This window comes from Alexandromys fortis, unplaced genomic scaffold (assembly GCF_014885135.2).
Source record: "Alexandromys fortis isolate MF-2015 unplaced genomic scaffold, M_Fortis_MF-2015_v1.1 scaffold_25, whole genome shotgun sequence".
NCBI lineage: Eukaryota > Metazoa > Chordata > Mammalia > Rodentia > Cricetidae > Alexandromys > Alexandromys fortis.
In genome coordinates, this window is record NW_026067904.1 from 11640852 (window position 1) to 11665062 (window position 24211).

Below are 24211 nucleotides of genomic sequence, written 5' to 3' on the forward strand. Positions count from 1 at the left end.
GAGAGAGAGAGAGAGAGAGAGAGAGAGAGAGAGAGAGATCAAGTAAACAAATATACTAAAGAGAAAATGCCCTGTAAGATCAGGCTAAGCACGCTTGTAGGGTATTTTCTTAATAAGTGATTAATGTGGAGAGTACATTGTAGAGGGACCACCATGGTCCTGGGCTCCATAAGAAAGCAGGCTCAGCAAGCCACGAGGAGCAAGCCAGTAATCAGAATTACTCCTTGGCCTCAGCTTCTGCCTCCGTGTTCCTGCCCAGACTTCTTTGATGATGAGCAGTAATGTGGAAGTACAAGCAAAATGAACCCTTTTCTCCTTATCTTGATTTTCCTCTTGGTGTTTCATCCCATAATAAGAAACCTAACCAATACAACAATACAATGATTTGACATTTGTCGGAATCAATGCTTATGCAGAAATTGGTTTTCTCCTATAAGAGACATGGGTTTGGATAGCACACCGCACCTTCAGTTTTTCATAAGGGAAACAAAGATATACACCTCTCTCAGCTGTGAGGAGCAATGAAAAATTTCATAGGAAAATAGCAGATGATAAAGCACTGGATCCATTTTAGGCGGCATGCTCATTTTTGAGAGAAAACAGAGAAGCACCGAAATTTACTATCTTTCTCAGGTCAAATTACAAACCTTCTCCCTCAAATTCTTCCAGTTCTTTCCCCCAGTTACAAAGATGTTTGTCTCATATTGTAAGTCTTCTTCTTGGACTCCATTTTGGTTTTGCTTTTAATAGTTAAAATGTGTTGTAAATATGAGACTTGTCACCGTGACCGTTCGTTAAGTTCACCTTTAGGTCACATGCTTTCTGCCCTCACAATGGTGGAGCAGGGGGCAAAGGAACTTGTTGCTATGACAGGTTAAGTGAGTTCAGTTTCAGAACCCACACGGTGGAAGGAGAGAAATCTGTGAAATTGTCCTCTGAGTCCCACAGGTATGTGAAAACATGTGCAATGTCCCTCCAATAAATAAATAAACACATATTTTAAAAACCATTTCTCTTGAGATCTACAAGTTCAACTCATTCATGAGAAAACAGGGTATTTTAATGCATCGTTACTAACCATACATCTCTTGCACACTGTGGCTGTAGCATATGGAGAAAGGCTGCCATGTGTTTCCCTTTACAGTGTTAGAAAAAGAAATGAGATCCCATAATAGTTTGAAAAGAAATAAAAATCCAATGGTTAATTTTTAGGGATCTGGAACGCACTGTGGTCAATGTTATCTGTGTCTGACATAAAATCGTAACCAGTGGATCCCACGGGGAGGATCTCAGTCAGACTCACCTGAAGGACGACACTAAACTCTGGGTTATAATAAGTCCATATACACAACTAAAAAATGAAACTGCCAGAGGAACTCTACAGGGATGCCATCCTTGCCATCCTTGCCTGGAAACGTGGGACTCCTTGGAGGAGGAGGTCAACCTCACATTGACTCCTCACATGTAGTGGGAAACACAGCTGGAGATGAGCAGGGTCCTGCCCCAGGATGAAGGTCACCCAGTGATGAGAAGCATAAAGCATGGAGGGAGGAGGACGGCTCAGATCCGGTCCTGATGCCATCCAGCTAGAGGCATTGATCTGGCACCTAAAGCAAGTCTGTAACTGAGAAATCTTATACTGCTTATTACAATAAACAAATGGCCCCATTAAAAATTTATGCATATTTATCTGTACCTTTTATCTAGAATTTGCATTTTATATATTTTAACTCTTAATTTCCTTTCCTGTCTGTCGTGTCAATTAGCTTCCACATTGGCAGCCAATGAATCGGTGTGTAAGGCAGGCTGTTCTTCAGGGCAGTGGGTAGGCTTCAAACTATGGTAAATCCTTGCATGGCCTTGACGGGGAGGGCATCTCTACATTCAAGCATCACTCCAGGTGACTGTGATGAAGAACATGACTTAAGGGATGGAGTTAGAAATCAAAGAACAGGAACATAATGTTCATTTGATCCAGATGAATTTATTTTAAAAATATCCATAAAATCGTGAAAGCATTGTGATCAAGAAAGACATGTGTGAGTTAGGAAGTTATTGAGACTTTCCTCAGAGAATTTCTCGCTATGCCTCACTAAGGCCCCTTCACAAAATGAAGTTCACAAGCCCAGTGGGAAGGAAGAACTGGTTGAATGGGACACCTTGGCAGAGTCCGCAGAGGTGTCTTCTGCAATTACACTGCCCATACTGGGTACCACTCACGCCAACCAAGCATTTAGCTTGGAAAGAAACTATTAGTAGGAACACAATGTTTAGATTGGCTTCTGATGAGTGGTCTTGAGGTAAAGCCCTTATAAGACGTGAAAGCAGACAGCCCCTAGGAAGCCTACCAGTTTTCTTTTATGCTTCCGGTCTCCACCCTTTCTGTGCTCCTAGAAGACAATTTTATTCCAGAGAGAGCTTTTTTTGCTATGAGTCTTCAGAGAGAATCATCGCATCTCACAGACATAACGTCTCAGCTTCATTTTAATTTCCTGGTTAAGGTGTTGTAATAATGCTTCATGAAAAAGGTCTACAACATATTGTCACGTAAAATCAAATTGAGCACCTGGCCAATCTTAAAGGCCCTGCCACAACATACACTGCCTATCAGGAAGAATAGTCAGTGCTTCTTAAATTGTGTTTATACACTGACATCATTATTAAAAATGAGGTAATAATTATTGGCTCAGTAACCATCACACTATAAATTAAATTTGACTAAATTCAATTCAATCAAACTTATTATGCCTATTATCTTCCTTCCTTCCTTCCTTCCTTCCTTCCTTCCTTCCTTCCTTCCTTCCTTCCTTCTTCCTTCCTTCCTTTTTTTCCCCCGAGATAGGGGTTTCTCTGTGTAACAGCCCTAGCTGTTCTGGAACTAGCTCTTACAGATCAGGCTGGCCTCGAACTTAGAGATCCACCTACCTCTGCTTCCCAAGTTCTGGGATTAAAGGCATGCGCCACCACCACCCGACTTATGCTTATTATTTTCAAAGTATTATACCAAAAGTTGTGAAAATAGTAAGAGAATGTAAATGGAAAAAGAATAATATCTAACTTCTCCTTGCCCAGTTTAGCTTATACAGAATATGTTTAATATTTTTAGAGCAAGAGACCCTAACACATCATCTCTCCTGTGACTGCTCACTTTGTATGGGGCTTTTAGGTAATTATGTTTGGTTTCTTTTATGTGGCCTTACCACTCTCTATCTTGCAATGCCCTAACTTGGGTTTTTACTGCCCCTTTGGAAGCAGGCCTCCCATTCACATCTAGGTTCTTTCCCATTCTATTCATCCCAAGAAACTGTGAGGCTCAGCTAAGGCCAGGTCATTCTCCATTGTCCATTGAGCAATACCCAGGAGACTGACAGTGAGAACCAGTGTTTGGACTCTGGTTTTACCGATTGTTAGTCTCACCTCTCAGTATTCTTCAGCTTCTTCAAAATATCCTACATTCCAGGTATGCCAGACATCTGACAGTGCCAGAATGTGTCCTTGATGTTTTTATATATGCCTGTAGTGAGCCTGTTCTTTCTGTAAGATGCAGCTTTTCATCCACCATCCTTCAAGGTAGTACACACACGCCATATCCCTAGGAAACCCATTCTGATGACTTCAGACAACTGTGCATTCTCTCCCTTGTAGTTCCCAGAAGCCTGCACACATCTATTAGATCATTGATAGCATTCTGAATTCTCCAGTTATTAATACACAGATGTTGTTCTTTATCTCTTCAGATTGGTCCATGATTGGAGTTTGGAGAAAAGGGTTTAATGAGTCACATGTTGTGAGTGTGGTTGCATGTATTTTGGGAAGGGAACATCTATGGATTGCATTGGTGTCTCTAAAACTGGTGGGAAAGAAGTGTATGGATTGGAGAATCAAATAATAACCACCTTGATGGCGCTATGTCTTGTTTATTATATTCATAATCTTTGTAATACCTTGTTCAAAAAAGATGCTCAATAATGTTTAGTGAATTGAGTAGATTAGAACACCTACAGCCAATTAGGTACCAGCTAAAATCTTTGGAAGCTTTTTATGTACCTTGATGTACCTACACAATCTGATGATTTTTGTTGACCATGATTTTCCAGTTACCTCCTATTTCCTATGCACTATGGCTTCATATGGCCAGAATCCTATATGCTAGAAGCCATACTCAGAAAGAAAGTGCAGCTACAGTTCTGGCACCCATGAGGAATTGTCTTCCTCCTTTTACATCCCTTTATCTTTCTGTCTCTGTATGAAGCATCCATCTGGCCAGCATGAACACTAGACACAGTAAGGGGCCACTGGAAATCACAAGTAAATAGCATCTGGTATAGGAGGTCCTTCTGTATTTGCATTGCTTTCATTGGATGAATAAAGAAACTCCCTTGGCCTTTTTATAGGGCAGCTTTTAGGTAGGTGGAGTAAACAGAACTGAATGCTGGGAAGAAGGACAGACAGGCAGACGCCATGGTTCTCCTGCCCGAGATGGACGCTGGTTAGATTCATGCCGGTGAGCCACAGTCAAGTGGCAATACACGTTAATGGAGATGGGTTAAACTAATATGTGAGAGCCAATAAGAGGCTAGAAATGACGGGCAAGGCAGTAATTTAATTAATAGAATTTCTGTGTGGTTATTTTGAGGGTTAAGCTAGCTGGGTGGTGGGATGCAACCTACTCCTTTTACTACCAAGCATCTAGAAATTGAAGCCTTAGTTTTTCTGCTCTGGAACTATATCCTTTAAATACATCATTGTATGTGCAGTGAGTAGATGGTAAAACAAGTAGCACTTCATTCATCTACTCAGAAACTAGCTATGGTCTAGTTTCCTAGTGCATACTTCATTGCTTGGGTAATGATGTGAGCGCTGGGATAAGGAGGCCTCTAGGTGGTTAATCAGCAATATAAGGATTTATGGGTATCTTGGTGAAGTCTTAGATATACCCACATACTCTAAAGACTATAAAATATACCTTTTATTAGAAAAGAAATTTTCAAAAGTCCTGAGATAAAGCATGAGGCTTACTTAGAGTGCTTGTCTCCTAGGAGAAAGGCTTGAGTTTGAAAGAAGTCATAGACTACGTTCTAGTGACATACTGCCAAGTAGAATGACTGTAGCTAACTACAGTATTGTAGAGTTAAAAACTGCTAAAAGAATATATTAAATGTTCTCATCATAAATACATCTTAAGTCTGTGTGACTGTAAATTTGAGCAGTGGATTAAGAAATACCAAGACTGAATAAAAATACAAAACAAGAAGGGTGCCTGAGCTCCAGGGTTTCCCTGTCTCTACCCCTGGTCTGAGATGTGGGGACTGACAGCCTGAATTCAGGCTCTAGGACCCACAAGGTGGAAGGAGAGAACTGACTCTCATTAGCGGTCTTACGAACTCCACATGCGTGCTATGGAATGCATGTATGAGCATGCATATGCACACACTTGTGCATGTATGCTCTCATACTCTCATACATGCCCTTGCACACAACAGTGACACAAATAAAAAACCACGTGAAAGAAGGAACTAGAGAGATGGCTCAGTGGTTAAAAGCACTTGTACTCATACAGGATCCAGGTTCGATTCTCCAGCACTTAAGCACATAAAATAAGAATAATAAATCTTTTAAAAGATAATTAAATTATTTTTAATTAATAACCATTAATTTTTATAATTAATTAAATCATAATTAACCATTAATTTAATTAATTACATTTTATTTGGCATGTGCAAAAGTTCTGGGCATGGCTGGTCATATCTGAACAACTTTATGAATATATTTAATGGAAGTAATACACTAAAAATGACATAAATGATAAATTTTATGTTACATATTTTAAAACAATTTTTAGAAAGCCGTGAGATATATTTAGGACTACGCTAACATAAGAATGAGGTGGACATACTTAACTTCATTGAACCTTCACAAACAAAAAAAATGCAATAATATGCCTGAACACATTAGCTATTACTTTTAAGGCAATGAAGCACTTGTTTATGGGTAGTCACACTCTTGTGATATTTTCTGTAGTGATATATTGCATCAAGCTTTAGAGTACATTACAGAGTCACCATATTCTGACATTTCTCTATCATAGAAAAGGAATCTCAGTCTGCTAATGAACCTTCATCCCGTAAAACTCAGAAGTCCAGGAAAAAAACCTTTCTCTGTAAGGGCTGTTTGACATACTCTTCCATTCATGGCTTCATATAACTACTGCATGGAGAATATTTGCACCAGAAAATTCAAATAGAAGTTTAGGATGATTTAAGAAGAAAATGAGTTGACTTACCAAGCTTTGAGAAAAGCTTAGGGGATATTGACAAGTATGTTTCTTCAGATTTTATTTTTATGTTTTAAATATATATATATATATATATGTGTGTGTGTGTGTGTGTGTGTGTGTGTGTGTGTGTGTATCTGTATGTGGATTTGTGCATGTGAGTTCAGTGACAGTGGAGGCCAGAAAAGGGTATTGATCCCCTGGAGTTGGTGCTGCAGGAGGTTATGAACCTCTCGACATGGGTGCTGGCTTCTCCGGAAGCACAAGACTCACTCTTATATAACCACCTGAGCCATCTCTCAGCTTGAATAAACACTTTGCATTTCTGAAGCACAGTATTAATGACTACTGAGCTGGTATCAGTGGTATTTTACTCATTTAAATTAATATATATGAAACCATGTATTGCCAGTATTTACTTGATTCTTTCCAACATTTCAAAAAGTTCATTCATCTAAATAAGTATCTGTAAATACTTATGTGCCAGGGACTGTTGATACACTAATATATAAGACACACAGTGATCTCTGTCTCTGAGATGCTCATGTCTGAGCTGGAGAAGACAAAATAAACATAACAACTAAGTAAGTTATAGAACATGGAGTATATTAGAATGTGATAAGTTTCTTAGGGAGAAAAGAAAGGGCAAACAATTGGACCAGGGGATGAGTTGAATTCTCATTTAAAATACTCTGGAGAAAATCTGTTTCTACTATTTACTCTTTTTGTTATCAGAGTTCAGTGTTTTACAGCCTTTTTTGCTCGGTACCTATCAACAGTTAAGAATTAAGCATGCTTTTCCATTTATTTTCAAGAGAGTTGTGGTATGTCCAACCATTGAAATCTATGACTTTCCTGAGACATTATTACTCGGGGATCAGAGATCTTGAGGGATATTTTGGACTGCAATCCAGGGAATCTAAAACTAAAAGCAACTACACCTATGCCTACATTTCAATTGTTAGACTGTTAAAATCATAGCTTTACTCTAACTGGGAAAACTCTCTGCTTTTAAATGGCTTACATAGTTAGGTCCAGGACAAGCCAGATAATCCCTCTACTTTAAAGTCAACTGTACAATAAAATATGTGGAAACAGTAGTAAATGCTCTCAGACTCACAGTCCTGGGGAAAGTTTGAGGGGTATTACACACTGTGAAGTATATTTGCTCAAAGGTGTAGAGTTTTCTCAGAAAGGTGATGACAAACATGTAAACCCGCAGCTCGTTAGATGTTATAATGCCTACATTTTGAGGTGAGAGAAGAGTTTAAAGATTCATAACCTGGGCATATGTCCTCCCACTGTTCTATTACCAACCTCCAACTTTTTTCTTTCTTCTTACTTTTAACATGTGACCATAATGGATTGGAAGGGGGAATCCACTCATTTAAATTTTGTGGAAGAGAAATATGCAAAGGGGAGGATTTTTGAATTCTCTACTTTTCACCCACACATTTTGGTCTGGTGTCAAGCTTGGTGTGCAGTAAATGTTTAGTCCCTAATTGTTGAATGCATAATTAATCTTTAACAACAACTATTAAGGAAACCTAAGTGGAGAGCAAACTGGGTGACATTGGGGTCAAATTTCCATTTGAACAACTGGAGTGGCTTCATAGGAGAGACTGCTTGTATCCCGAGCCTTCTGAGAATCTCTGCTTTCCTTTAGTGTGCTCTGGAGCTCTCTTATATGTTCTCTGTGGGAGAACCCTTACCAAACACCCTTCACCATTCTGTTGAATGACTTTGGGCTAGTGGCAGAAACTTCCAGAAAGAAAACTAGGAAATCTCAAGGGGAAAACTGATGGAGGAAGGACATTGGTTAATTATAATAAAAAAACTGCCTTGGCCCATTTTATTGGTTAGAACATAGGTGGGTGGAGTAAACAGAAGAGAATGCTGGGAGAAAGAAGCTTAGTTGAGGAGTCGCCATGATTCTCCCACTCCAGACAGACGCAGGTTAAGATCTTTCCTGGTAAGCCAGCTCGTGGAGCTACACAGATTATTAGAAATGGGTTAGATCGATATGTAAGAGCTAGCCAATAAGAAACTGGAACTTATGGGCCAAGCAGTGTTTAAAAGAATACAGTTTCCGTGTAATTATTTCGGGTAAAGCTAGCCATGTGGGAGCCAGGGCTGCCGGAATGCAGCCCTGCCGCTCTTTCTTACAACAGAAGGCTATTTAATCTTGCCTTGAAACCTCTTAAATACATTTGGAGAAGTTTAAAAAGCTAGGAATGCATCAAATTCCACTCCCCCCCCCACCCCACACTACAAGACCATTAAAGATGACATGCTTTGCTGCACAGTATCCAGGTGTCACCCAGGAGCAGACAAGAGGCAAGGGAATTGTTGTTTGCAGCATCCCACCTCCAGAAAGAAGAACAGGGGTCCAGGCTTAGTCCACAGACTCTGCTGCAGGGAGACCCTGAACAAAACAGTCAACATTCTGGAAAACTAAAAATATCACCAAGAAAACAAGCCCTCCATTTCCTGTATCAAATAAAAATAAACAAACAAGCAAGCAAAAGCAACTACATTGAAACCCACATCTAAACTGTCAGAACATTAAAGTCATAGCTACATTCTGTCAGGGGTTTGTTCTGATGAAAGGGAAACCACTTCCCCAGAGGTGCAGGGCCCTCAGAAAGTTCCCCTCCCCCACACTCATCTTGAATGGGTATCATTAATAAGTTTGTTTATGCTCTGCTGCCACCAACTCCCCCACAGGGAATTTTTGAGAACATTTTATTCTTGCACAGTGCACTTTTCTTTCTTTCTTTCTTTCTTTCTTTCTTTCTTTCTTTCTTTCTTTCTTTCTTTCTTTCTTTCTTTCTTCATTCTAAACAAGTGTCTAGAACATTGAACACCAGTAACAAAAATATGCACAGAAAACATTTGAAACAACACAAAGATGATTCTGCTCCTTCACCTGTCCTTTATGTACTAATTGTGATACTTTCTGCCCTTCCTCCCGCTCCTAGACCAGGGGAAGCTCCTGCTTTCCTTCTTTTCTAGTCTTTTAACTTATTTTTATACTCAAGGTTACTATCTGGAAACAGGAAAAATCTATGTTCTTGGGCACTCTGATAGGCTAGACTCCAAGAATATCTCCCTAAAGTTTCTTGCCCCCTGGTGTCACTTGTCTTCTCTCAGCTCCTCAGTGGAACCTTAATCCTGATACTCTTCTCAGGGAAATTTTACAGATAGATTTTGGGTAACCTTAAAATCTGAAGATCATCTTGTTAGTACTGGAATAAACAACTAGTTTCCCATTTAAATACAAAGGCTGTTTGGTCACAGAAGAGGAAATCAGGGATGTAACCCAGCAAATCATCTGAGTAGTCCACAGGGGTCACAAAGCAAGGAATCAAGAAAGCTCTAAGAACTGAAAACAGTTCTCAGCTGGCACCCAGCAAGAAAACAGGAACATCAGCCCCACAACCACAAGGACAAGAATCACAACAGCCAACACACTTGGAAGGGGACAAGTCCTGGATGCAAGCTGCAGATTTCAGCCCAATGTGATGCTAAGAGCTGAGTGCATGGCACACAGAAAACTGATCCAGAGAGCCACAAATGCATGCACAGTGAGGTAGGGAGACAAAAGCGAGAAAACGAGAATGAGTCAGTACTACGAATACATTATCTTACTGTGAAAGACTAGTCACTTGGCTAGTGAAACAACAAATCTACTTCACACCCACTCACTCATCTAAGAAATTTTATTAGGATCTGCTTGAGATGTAATTTTCTTAGGTTATTTTTCTGTGATAGAGAAACAGATCAATAGGTAGTGGTGCCTACAAACCCCGAAAAAAGCTTACAGACTTTAATGTAGACAAAAACATATGTTCCAACAGACTCTGAATGCAGGGTATTTTCAAAAAGCATTTCGCTCGGTAAAGAAAAGATAATTTGAGAAACCATGAAAGACCAGATGCAATTATAGACACTTTCACCTCTTTCCCTTTGAAAGAAAAATTTAATTGCTGCTACTGTCAGAAAGCAAATTGAAGCTGAGGCTGAGGGGATGGGGGAATGGGCCACTCTTTCTGTGGGTGTGGGAGGGAGTATCCCATTGCAGTATTTTGTTCCCTTTATTAAACAGAGGTGGCCCCATGGTTCTGAATTGTTTCTCATGTTGCCTTTTTGTTGATCATGAACTTGAGATGATGTATCATTGCCTTCAAAGTAATTTTTGAAGGGGAAAATGTGCTGACTTGGCAGGGTATCTGTATCATTAAGCTTGCCATTGCCCCCCCCCCCCCCCAAAGAAACGCTGATCTAGAAGGAAACATCTATTTGCTTAAAATAAAGATGGAGAGCTTGTCATTTCACAGATCTTATCAATAGTTTACAGGTTGTTTAATCTAAATAAATTAAATTAAGAAAAGATTGTAAATGAGCAGAGTGTGTAAGAAATCTTGTTTTCTACATTTTGTCCCTTCTTTCCAGGATGTAAAATAGCCAGCTTGATGTTCTTAAGTTTTAGAGATATCCCTTCTTCTGCTCTATTAGGATTATATCACAGGGAGGGTAGTTATAGCAGAATACAAGGATGAACAACTAACAGAAATAGTGATGTGGAAAATAATTTCAATGGAAGAAGGCTGAAAGTCTTCTGCCTGTGAAAAATGAGATGGATTTCTCACAGCTATTCTTTTATCAGCAAGACTGGCAAATGCCTTTGATAGATAAAGAGACCTAGGCAAGAAAGTGTTTCTCTAAGCCTGAGGATGCCAAGCAACTTTATATTCTCAGAAGAATGAAGGATGTTACACAGCCACGTATAGGAGAGAAAGAATGTTCACAATATTTTTATTGATGGAATCAAACACTTGATGAGTGAGTAGAAGTTTTCTCCCAAATGCTGACTTTTTTTTTTGCCATAAAACATTTATTGAGGGAGAGAGGGAGAGAGGGAGAGAGGGAGAGAGAGAGAGAGAAAGAAAGAAGAGATAGAACGAGAGAAAGAGACAGAGAGACAGGAAACAGAAAGGGAAGCCAAATGCTGACTTCTAATGAGGATTAAATTCTATTTTAGGAGCACAATTTATTTAATTAGGATGCATATTATTGTTCACTGTTACCAAATTTAATACAAATATCTATCTATAAAAACTATTCTTCAGTCCTGGTCTACACAAAAAGAGACACTAGCCCGTCTTTAAGTACTTATCACAGTATTGGGAGCTTTTATTCTCAGCATCCATCAATACTTGTATCAGGGGATGGACTTGGCATCTGTAATGGGAATCTGTCTCTGTGTGGATAGGATGGATAATTAACTAACTTGTGTGGTCTTTGACTTCAGGAAATAGAAAATCCATATATTCCTGCTGTATTTGGGCAATTTTCCCTCTATGGGATGATTTCATGATAGCCAATTTTTTATTTTTTTCTTCTATGTTGTGAGTTTTAAATTTAGTTTGAATAATATGCAGAATAAAATTTGGCCTCTAAAGAAGTTCTATTTTGAAAAATAAACAACCTGTTCTTGGTCATAATCCATTGATTTCTATAAAATAAATGACATAATGAGTTACCCTATGCATATCCTATGCTTATACCTATCTCCCCTCCTCCAACTATATACAGAAACTTAATATCCAATGTGACAGTCAAATGAGCTGGCGCCTTCAGGAAAGTGATTAATTTCTTAACCTGGAGCCTCATAGTGGCAACTAAGGCCCTTATGAAAGAGGCCCAAGAGTGTGACACTTCCCCCTCAGTCATATGAGATCTCCTGGGAAGGAAGAGGCTAACTATGAATCTGAAATTAGGCCCACAGAAGCCACCAAGTGGACTGGTGCCTTCTCTTGGACTTCCCGACCACTGTAGCTATGAAAATAAATATATTTCTATCATTTACAAACTGTCTAGATGATGGCATTTTATTATAGCATCTCAGGTACGCCAAGATTCCTCAGTAACTCTGTTAGCAGGTGCTAGGCAACTGTTATTGGAATTACCCCGTCTTTACCCATTAAATTGACTGTAAGCAAGCATGGAGTTGTTTTTTGTTACAGATCAGTTCTGCTCTTATCTCTTTGTGGTCCTTGCTGCAAGCAGGGAACCTCTACTCTTTCTCTTAGCTCTTGGAGGTGATTGGAATTTTTGTGCTCTGGAGAGGTAAATCCACTACATTCTGATTTTTATCTTACACCCTTTGTTTTAGAGTAAAGCTCCATTACAAGGCATCATAATTTACTGTGTTAACTTTTTTTGTAGACTAGAATTACCTTACTCTAACCCAAGGATGTAAATTCATTGCTTGATGTGAAATTCCCCTCTGTATGCTATGAATACCATTGGTTAATAAAGAAATTGTCTTGGGCCTGCACAGAGCAGAGTAGAGGTAGGTAGAGAATACTAAACTGAATGCTGGGAGAAATAAGGCAGAGTCAAGAAATGTCATGTAGCTACCAGAGGGTAAAGACATGAGTTGACAGCTGAAAACTTGCCAGTAGGCCATGAGACTTATGATAAAATATAAAATAATAAGAAATGGGTTAATTTAATATGTAAGAGTTTGCTAGAAATATGCTATAGTGATTGGCCAAGCAGTGATTTAATCAATACAGTTTATGGATGGTTATTTTGGGGCTGAGCAGCCAGAACAAACAAGTGGTCTCCTACAACAAATTGGTGCTCCAACATCTTAATTAAGGGAGCCATCTTAGGGTTGGCAAGAGATTTGGTGCTCCCAGGTGCCCAGGGCGATGTCCCCAGTTAGTTCCTGGGGCAGCTGAGGACAGAGAACCTGAAATGACCCTATCCTATAGCCATACTGATGAATATCTTGCATATCACCATAGAACCTTCATCTGGAGATGGATGGAGATAGAGACAGAGACCCACACTGGAGCACCGGACTGAGCTCCCAATGTCCCAAGGAGGAGCAGAAGGAGGGAAAATATGAGCAAAGAAGTCAGGACCACGAGGGGTGCACCCACCCACGGAGACAGTGGGGCTGATCTATTGTGAGCTCACCAAGGCCAGCTGGACTGCGACTGAAAAAGCATGGGATAAAACCGGACTCTCTGAATATGGCGGACAATGAGGGCTGCTGAGAAGCCAAGGACAATGCCACTGGGTTTTGATCCTACTTCATGTTCTGGCTTTGTGGGAGCCTAGCCAGTTTGGATGTCCACCTCCCTAGACCAGGATGGAGCGGGGAGGACTTTGGACTTTCCACAGGGCAGGGAACCCTGACTGCCCTTCAGACTGAAGAGGGAGTGGGAGAGGAGAGGGGGGAGGGGGAGAGGAGAGGGAGGAGGGGGGAAAAGGGGGACGGGGAGGGAAATGGGAGGCGGGGAGGAGGCGGAAATTTTTTTTCAATAAAAAATTATATTAAAAAAAAACAAATTGGTGCTCCAAAGTGTGCTAGCTAAATCAACATAAAACCCAAGAAGACTTGGAAAGGAATTCTAGACACTAAAAAACAAACTTAGCTGCATTTGTTTTTCAGTGGGGCTCTGTTTGCTGATGGCATGCTGCAGCTCCTTTAAGAAAGGTCCTCCTGATAAAGTGGTAGCAACAAATACAAAACAAAACAAAAAAACCAATACAGTTTTGAAACAGTGGAAAACAAAAACAAAAAGAATATAGACAGTTATAAAAAGAAGTAAATGGTTTTTAAAGCATAAAACAAAGTCTTTAAAGAGACAAAGTGAACTTGCAGAAAAAGTAATAGGAATAAATAAAATAAGGCATGTAAAGATGGAATATATATTGAGAGTGTGGATTATGTATATTATTGTATTTTTGTTTTTTGAATTTTTTGATTGCAGAGAGATATTTGATTCCGGGGACTGCTAAGCTAAGTCAGCATATATGTGATTATTTCAGGGCTGAGCAGCTGGGAATTAACTAGCAGCCTCCTACAACAATTGCTGATGAATGTTATGTTACCAAAATGATCACCCCCTTTGGCTACTTTTCTAGAGGACTCCAACATTGATTACTATAAACCAAAATCAATTGTGTTAACGTTTCACAGGTAACTCAGAACATCACATGGTTTACTGTTAGGAAAGAAGGTGGAACAAACAGGCAGCTCTGGATTTGATCCTCTGATCAATGCAGAAAGTATTTAAACAAGCTTAATTTCAGTGCAACATTCCAGTCATGATTGCTTTTCTTTTCTGAGCTTTAACTAGTTATTTTAGATTGTAATTTTCCCCCTCATCCTAAAATGCACGAAACTTATCAGATACATTGTAAAGCACATGTTTTTTTTTTATTCCTTTTTTATTCATACCTACTGAGTCCCTCATATTAACTTTCAGATTTTTATTCAAGAAAGTTTCTCCCTCACATCAGGGCACTGACATGACTTTCCAAGTCCTTCTTCAGGACTCCCAAGTGTCGTGTCCTGATGTTGTCTTATTCACCTTCAACAATCCAATTACCCAGTGAGACTCTGAGCAACCTTAAGGTTGTGTCTCATGGCCAGTCACACTGTCTCTGCTTCCTGACCCAGAGTTAGATGTGTAGCAGGAAGTTAAGATGCTTACCAAGTTGAGAGGAAACAGTGTGGACACTGCAAGGAGACACTAGATAGGAATTCGGCTCCTAGGTTCCACTTAAATGAAGTATTGCCCTCTCTGCTTACATACTATTTTCCAAGCTGGCCCATGCAGCTGGGGCACAATTTTGGATGCCGGATAAGGATGAGACTTAAAAAGAATAGGAAGAGGAAAAAAGAAATGTTCAAGACTGAGAATAGATTTTCTCAGAGTATGAGGAATGGGATATGACCCACAGGGTGCCACAAAACCAGGCAGGGATCACTGTGTGTGCATGGTGTAATGTTGCCTAAAGGGTTGCTGATTAGTCACTATGAATCTATTCATTCTTCCCCCCTCCTTTCTCTGTCTTCTTTCCCATTTATTTTCTCATTTCTCCTAACCATTTTGTGGTCTTTTTGGAAGTTCCCACCTTCACTGATAAATGTCTACAAAAAGCTTGACAAACTTTTAAGGGGGATGCAATTCTCATCCCATTCTCCCAACTCCTCTCCACTTTGAAAGGCAATAAAGTAGGAATAAGTCATAAGAATGTGAGGAATTGCTTCACTTTGGGGATTCCTCATTGTTCTATTTTGGATAGCACTGAGGAAGAAGGGGAGTCTTTCATTTCTGGAAGCCTTTTCTTTACCCCTAGAAAACAGCACTGAAAAGACTCTTATTGGCTCATTTGTGCCTGAAAATACAACTATATGATGTGGGAGGGCCTCCTGTTTTGTATTGATTTCATTGGTTAAATAAAGAAACTGTCTTGGCCCTTTGATAGGACAGAAAATTAGGTAGGCAGAGTAAACAGAACATAATGCTAGGAAGAAGGCAATGAAGCAGACGCCATAGCTCTCCTCTTCAAGATGGATGTAGGCTAGAATCTTTCCCGATAAGCCACCACCTTGTGGTGCTACACACATTATTAGAAATGGGTTAATCAAGATGTGAGAATTAGCCAATAAGAGGCTGAAACTAATGGGCCAGGCAGTGTTTAAAAGAATACAATTTGTATGTTGTTATTTCGGGGCATAAGCTAGCCAGGCAACTGGGAGACGGGTGGCGGGAAGGGGCCGGCAGCTCCTTCTACAAATATAGCTATATACATATATTTAAATTTCAGGTTGAGCACAAGGAGAGAGAGCATGAGCAAGGAACTCAGGACCGCGAGGGGGGCACCCACACACTGAGACAATGGGGATGTCCTATCGGGAACTCACCAAGGCCAGCTGGCCTGGGTCTGAAAAAGCCTGGGTTAAAACCGGTCTCGCTGAACATAGTGGACAATGAGGACTACTGAGACCCCAAGAACAATGGCAATGGGTTTTTGATCCTACTGCACCTATTGGTTTTGTGGGAGCCTAGGCAGTTTGGATGCTCACCTTACGAGACTTGGATGGAGGAGGGTGGTCCTTGGACTTCCCACAGGGCAGGGAACCCTGATTGCTCTTTGGGCTGATGAGGGAGGGGGACATGATTGGGGGAAGGGGAGGGAAATGGGAGGCGGCGGTGGGGAAGAGACTGAAATCTTTAATTAATTAATAAAGAAATAAATAAATTAAAAAAATAAATAAATTTCAGGTTAATTAATTAACTATAGAAAATACAGTCTCCTTTAGCCCAGGATAGCCTCACCTCAAAATCACTATGAAGCCAACAATGACCTTGAACTTCTGATCCTTCTGCTCATGCACCACCTGATTAATATGGTGAAAGGGACTTCATGCTTGATCAGCAAGAACTCTACCATCTGAGTGATATTTCCAGCATTGGACATAGTGCCTTCACACACACACACACACACACACACACACACACACACACACACAGTTTGTTTGCTTGTTTTTGTTCCATGTGTATGTGTGTGTTTTCTCCCCATTCATCCTGTCCCAAATCTTGGTCTATTTCTTATCCCCTGGCTGGAGAACTGCTTTAAGCACCTTGCGGGGACTGAATCACCTTACCATCTTTGTAGTCATGAGCAACTGTGTACCCAGACGTGTGGGGCTGTGTGGCTTGCTCAGGGCTCTGGGAAATACCCACGGAGACTCTGGCATGAGACCTGGGGAAGTGGCTAGCTCTGCATTCACTAAGAGTCTAATTCCCATGTTAGCTATTCAAGAACTATATGTACATTCTGGGTAGAATGTTAGGACTTACATAAAAAAAACACAAAAAAACAAACTGTTCTTCACTAATTAGAAAATGAGAAGTTATTAATTTTGAATGAGAGTCAATTCTTTAAAAAGAACAGAATAAATCGACACAAATTAACCACGAAGTAATATTTTTGCCAGAGAGAACAGTTGTGGCAGCATGAAGGGGCGTGCCAACCCACAGGGAGCACTGAACTGCTCATGTGGTTGGCACTCAGCCTGCTGTGTGTAGTTTGCAATCGGCAGCAAACAGAAGCAGGTTCCTGTGTTTTTTAAAGCTATGTATCTACTGCAACTCTTGTCCAAAAAATGTAATCAACACATTGGTTCTTTGGGCTGATTTTATCGTTTCAGAAAGGAGCTTGAATGTTTTCAAGATGTTTGTTTATAAACAACTGATAGTCATAAATGGACATACAGAGAGGATTTTAAATGTGATGGTTTACAAAGTACCTGCATGCTGTGATTACCATTGATAAATAAAGGAACTGCTTTGTGCCTATAGCAGAGCTATAGGGGAACAGAGATAGGAGGGGCAAACTAAGTTGAATGCTGGGAGAAAAGAAGGGTGGAGTAAGAGAGGAACTATGGAGCTGCCGCCAGAGACAGATACTGGGAATTTTACCCTATAAGCTACAGCCACGTGGCAATATACAGATTAATAGAAATGGGTAAAATTAATATAAGAGTTAGCCAAGAAGAAGCTAGAGCTAATGGGCCAAGCAGTGATTTAATTAATATAGTTTCTGTATGATTATTTCGGGGCTAAGCTAGCCGGTGGCCAGGAACCAACAAGCAGTCCCCCCCAACAACTTGGATATCATTAAAATGTCATGGGTAGTAAAGAGAGAAAACACTCCTTGCCGAGTTTAGAAATCTCTCGATTCATCTTTCTTCTGTCTGACTATCTATCTCTCTATCTATCTCTCTATCTATCTATCTATCTAATCTATTTATCTATATATCTATATACATATATACACACATATGTCTATCTGTCTGTCTGTCTGTCTGTCTGTCTGTCTGTCTGTCTACCTAATCTATTTATCTATATATCTATATACACACCTATCTATCTATCTATCTATCTATCTATCTATCTATCTATCTATCATCTATCTATCTATCATCATTTATCTATATATTTAATATGTAGAGAAAGAAAGACACACATAGATATAGATTTCAAGAGGCTCATCCATTCTAAGTCTTTGGTAGTTAGGCTAAACCAGATTTGAGAGTTTCTAGCAATAGTTTCTTTACTATTCACGACCACAATACCCTCTTTATTCTTGTGTAAGCATATGTTTATCAATCCTTGTAGGAAAACCTGGTTTTAATAAACCCAGTAACAAGCATAAATGATAGTACTCATGTAGGTAATTAGCACAAACAAATGGAACACTTACAATTGCATTTCTTCTGCACAAATCTCAGCTTGCATGCTGTTCTGTAGGTGGAGAGTCGGATGCGATCCAGATCTTGAGCCCCTAGTATGGGAAAAGAGTATACATATGGTGTGCCATTTGTATAGATAGGATCTTACAACGTTTGTAAACAAAACAACTGCAGATATAATCCATATGCTTATTGGTACTTCTGTTGCAATATAAATCCTAGTTTAAGACTCGGGTCTATTCATGTTCCCAGGACACAGAACTTTGGTATTCAATGAGACTGCCAACTATGACCATGGATCAAGGAACACAACCTCTCCCTGCTGTGTCTACCACTTCACAGAACAATATACTCAAGCTGTGACTTGAGTAACAGAAAGATGATATCAGAAATGATCACTGAATAAATGAGCTTTTAAATTCATCATTGTCATTGGAACATAGCTGTTAGGTGAAAAGATTGAATATTGAGTATTTTTTCTGTGAGACCTTCCACCAAGTGCTTCAGGAAACCTCAGTCTTCCCATTTACAAGGCTGGGATAATGATAATTAGCTATTTCACATGATTTCTGGAAAGGCAAACGAAGGAGATTCCTAATGCTCTTATGAAAGAATCCTGAATTTGTGCTAATGTGTATCTTGAAACCTCAGAGGGGAGACTCCTTTCCAAAACCAACTTCTGCTCCTATTCTGTGACAACCAGTTCCACCCTAGCATTGTAGGAACATGTCCCCACATTCTTAATGTTGTCCTTGTTCTACTTTTCCATTCAAGAATCCATCATGAATCTTGATGCCAAGACAGTAGTTCTGAAAACCCTGCTCAGAGTTTATGTCCCACCATATTCTAACCATCTTACCCACCCAGTAATGTTTCATAATGACCCACCTAGAGTTATTGGGATGTCCCCTCACAGCCCACTGAGCTCTAGTGTTCCTCCTACCCTCCCTGATGGGGCCAATTGCTAGGCCATCTCCCAAATAAGCAAGACTCTAAACAGATGCCTGCTTTTAAGTATTTTGTTATTCACAACGGAAATAAAAGCACATAGCTATATTTGGACACATAGTAGAGCTTTCTCTTAATGAATTGGGCTCACATAACTGCTATACAAATGCTTGAAAATAGAACAGCAGGTATATGGACTCTTCCTGAAGCAGGTGGACTAGCAGGCCAATAAGATGCTTTTGCAAAGAATCAGGATGGCTTCATAAGTAACCCCCACTGATGGAGTTCCACATTTCACTGACTCTAAAGAGTACTTGAACATATTGTTGTCTACTGTCCAGTTACTGGTTTGTTAACCACCAACCACTTATTCTTGTGAAGTTATATTGCTTGACAAGCAGGCTTCTTGATACCGAGGTGAAGGTTTCTCAGTACAGGGTTTCAAATAAAAATGTTCTTAGGAAAAAGACATTCAACTTTCAACAAATGGCCATGTAGGATTATTTCCAAAGAAAAGGAAGATTGGAATTTAGTGAAATTATGTATTGTTTGGCCTTTACTAATTAATTCTATCACTTCTTATTTGTGTGAACCTCAGCAGCATTTTACTTTCCATCTCTAGATGGCCAAGTATGAGATGGGGATAAAAAAAAAAAGATAAACTTGAGTTAGCAATAGTGTAGTTCTGACCTCTGTTCTCAGTACACAGTGAACAATTAAAGCAAACACACTGTCTTAAAAGGCTTCCTGGGCTAGTTCTGAACAGCAGTGGATAACAGAAAGCATTGCCTTACATGTGAGTTTTCCTCTATCTCCTTGTCACTACAGCCTCCTTGGTCCAGTTCTTACAACTGGAACTGCAGAAATGTTTCACCCTGCCGATTGACAATTTACTTCTCAGTATTTGGTGGCTGCTTTCATCATCATAAGCGTTGCAATTATAGACAAGAGGCTTTGTCACCACGAACTTTGAAGCTGAACTGGGGAGAGAGCTTTCACTTCTTAGATGTTGGTTTGAAGATGTTCAGCTCCAGTCATGTCAGACAGTCATAGTGTTCATCATGCAGTGTGGCACACAAAGGGCACAGATACACAGGGCTGCTGCTATTATTATCAGGCATGTTGCTTCTGTGAGTTTCCTTGTGATGCCTTTGACTCTCCCTCCCGGACTCATACTATTCTTCCTCCCTCTCCACCAGGATTCCTGGAGCTTGGCCCAATGAATGTCTGCATATATTAAGATTTTCTTTTTATTTTCTGGCTTTGCATTAAAGATAGGATTTTGTATCTATTTAGATAGTTTATTTTAATTTCCTGTCCTAATTAATCTGTATATCATTTTCAAACTCATTATTTTCTTATGGCATGCCAAAGATCCTTCCCATGTTAAAGTCTGGTCAATCTGATAGGACCTTGTTGGAAACAAACTCTCTGAGATGCCAATGGCAGGGTATAAAGAGTATAAGACACACCTGTGTGCTGAATCTGCCTTTTTACTGCATGACATTTTACTGGTGTTTAGTTTGGCTTATCAGTCTCCATATCTGTAAATAATGCTTTCAAAGAAAAAAAAATAGGAGGTGTATATTCTTTGTATATGTTCATCAAGAACAATACATTAAAGGTGGTCATAATTGTATCTACCTGTCATCCCATCACTAAGGAGGAGGAAGTGGGAGGAACATGTTTAAGGCTAGCCTGAGCCACAGAGCCTGTATCAAAATAAAACAGGCAGATAAACAAACAAAACCATAGAAGGAGATGTAGCCTCAGTTGGTAGAGTATTTGCCTAGCATGCACCAAGTCTTGGATTTGATCCCTAGGTACCACACACATTGAGCAATGGGGTTCAGTTCTATGTAGCTGGATGTAGGAAGAATATCAGAAGTTTAAGGTCATTCCAGGCTACATAGCAATTTTAAGGCCAGCCTGGGCTATGATAGACCCTGTAGCAAAACAATAACAAACAAACAAAACAAACCAAGAACAATGAGTTAAATACCAGTTGGTATACCAAAATTGTGATCTAGCACACAATGATGTTTGTTAATTTCAGCAAGACCTTAGCCAAAGTCTGAGAAGGATAACCTTGTACTTCTGTGCCTCTCTCCCTTGTAGAGGTTTTCAGGCATTTTTGAAAAAGTGCATTTCTACAGGATTTGGTAAAGAAGGATACAAATATGATGTGTGGGGATAGAGAATCACCTACGGCTCTCTTCTTGTCACTATTATGTAGGTCTAACTGATGTTGAAGAGCAAAATAAAGGGACTTAGATGTCTGTAAATGGTTCCTAGTCATATACATTCTTCATGTCTGATGATGTAAAATCTAATATTAAAGGGTTTTTGGTAAACAAGCAACAAAATACAGCTTTGCAGATATAACAGCCCGCTGCTTCACACAGACAATGGGGGCGGTGCTATGGGAACCGTGCTGGATTTGGCGAACAGACACTGTGGCATGCTGCATAGAGTTTAATTTTTTAAGCTCTCAAAAATAAATTTAGCTTCATATTACTTAATAAATTATGAACTTAATTTAATTTCACTTTGTGGTGTTTTGTTGAATGCCTATGCGTGTTCTCTCTATCTTTATCTAAGTCTTTGATTAAAACCAATGGCCTAAGCAGAGCCACACATACAGCCCCTGTGCTCCTGGAGGTCAGCCTTCCTCCAAGGCTGACTGAACCATTGATTGTTGCCCTACATGATCATAATACTACTGCTAGTCCATTTTACTGTGACCTGGCTCACCTTTGTCCAACGATGCATAGTCTAGGAGTCTTTTCAACACTTTGTTGAAATTAAGGTTAACATTTATGTAATGTCATTTTTTCCTGATTTAGAATTCTGGTGACCTTATTAAAGAGAAAAATATTTTATTTACTATTTTATTAAAATACGGAATTTAAATAAATGATAAAAGGAACCGTGAAGAAGTTCTCCCATTGAATTCTTCTCTGGGAGGGGAATGTTTTTTTCATTTTGTTTTATTATCCACTAATGGAATTTGTTTCTTTTTAAATTACATCAGTGGTATATAAGTCTTTAAAACTCGAAAATTCATCTCACTCAAGTGATATCAGGCCTGCTTCACACTAATATACAGTGGGAGATAAATAATGAAAGGCAGTGATAGATACCATTCTATGTCTGTATATATTTGAAAAATATAATAAAACCATAAGGTTTTAAGGAAAAATGCTCTTGAACTGTCTCCTCAAATTTCTCCTACCCATTTCATGGTTGGAAGATGTGTTGGAAACAGGAGCAAAGATATATGTAAGAAATCAAACACATTCACAGCTATCAGTTACAAGCCCTGTGTTTCCTCTTTTAATCCACCTGTCTCAGGTTTCTATTGCTGCAACAAAACACCAAGTTGGGGAGAAAAGGGCTTATTTGGCTTACACTTCCTTATTGCTGTTCATTACTGAAGGAAGCCAGGACAGGGACTCAATCAGGATAGGATCCTGGAAGTGAGACCTAATGCAGAAACCATGGAGAAGAGCTGCTTCCTGGCTTGCTACCCATGGCTTGCTCACCTGCTTTCTAAGCCAGGATCACCAGCCCAGGGACGGCACCTTCCACACTGGGTTGGGCCTTCCCCTGTTGTGGGACAATGCTCTTGCACACAGTAAAGATTTGTCACTCATATTGGTTTACTAAAACACTGATTGACCAGTAGCCACAGGAAGTATAGGCAGGGCAACCAGACTAGGAGAATTCTGGGAACAGGAAAGGCAGAGGAAATCACCAGTCAAACATAGAGGAAGCAAGATGAGAATGTCTCACTGAGAAAAGGTACCAAGCCACATGGCTAAACATAGATACGATAGATATGGGTTAATTTAAGTTGTAAGAGCTAGTTAATAAGCCTGAGCTAATAGGCCAAACAGTTTATAATTAATATAAACTTCTGTGTGTTTCTTTGGAACTGAATGGGTGCAGGACCAGGCAGCACAGAAACTTCTGTCTATACGTATACATATACATACATATTCGGTATACACTCTGTCTATACTAATTCAGAAAATGCTTTACAGTTGGATCTCATGGAGGCATTGCCTTAACTGAAGCTCCTTCCCCTCTGGTGACTAGCTTGTGTCAAGTCGACACAAAACCTGCTAGAATACCATCTTTTCATGTTTTCCCCTTCCATTTTTCTTTGTCTTTCTCTCAAACATATTCTCATTAATTTTCTCCCTTTCCTCCTATTCATGTATCAAATCAATCCACAAATCGACCAAGCAACCAATGAGTCTTCTAGTTTTGTTATTAGCTTTATTACATGGAAAGTTTCACATCTTCTACATGTGTTCTCCATGTATGTTTTGATAGCTCATTATAAAATACTTGACATAAAGTATTCTTATATTATTAGACATCTTGCTCATTTAAAAAGTTCATTCAACAAATATTTACAACATGAAAATGGAACCTATAAATTATGTTCCTGAACTATTTGCTATGCCATTGATGACTGATTGAATGCATGCATGTGTGTTATATATAAAAGAGATGAAGAGGAGGAATGAGATAATGTCCTAAGTGCAATCAGTACTTAAGTCCCTATATTATTTGAGAAGCTTGCACCTACACTCTTGAACATGTCTTATTTATCCCTGAGCACATTTCTTTTAAAAATAAATTCTAGTTCTGCTTCATATGGGATTCACCCTGAAATCTTTTCTTCTACACTCCGAAGGATCCCATTTTTGCCTGAGTAAAGGTTCCTAAAAGATGAAGGAATTCCTTAGTTGCCTGAGATTCTTTGTTTAGGGTTGAAGTCTTGTGGACTTTCCTTGTCCACTTTGGCAAATCTATTGTTGTCTTTGTTCAGCTCAGGTTTAGGCAGTCACATTAGTGAGACTTTATGGGTGTAGCTTCTGACATTCCTAGGAGACAAATTCTCTGAG

The 24211-nt window shown here is 39.6% G+C and overlaps 1 protein-coding gene across 12 annotated transcripts in view; it reads right to left on the reverse strand.

Annotated features, from left to right (window-relative positions):
• The window catches only part of Dtna (dystrobrevin alpha), a 354169-nt gene that overhangs the window by 92452 nt on the left and 237506 nt on the right, over positions 1–24211 (reverse strand). For all 12 annotated transcript variants that reach the window (XM_050135015.1, XM_050135013.1, XM_050135014.1 and 9 more), the window contains one exon: positions 18356–18436. In XM_050135015.1, coding sequence (XP_049990972.1) covers positions 18356–18436 — 81 coding nt within the window. The remainder of the gene's footprint in view (positions 1–18355; positions 18437–24211) is intronic.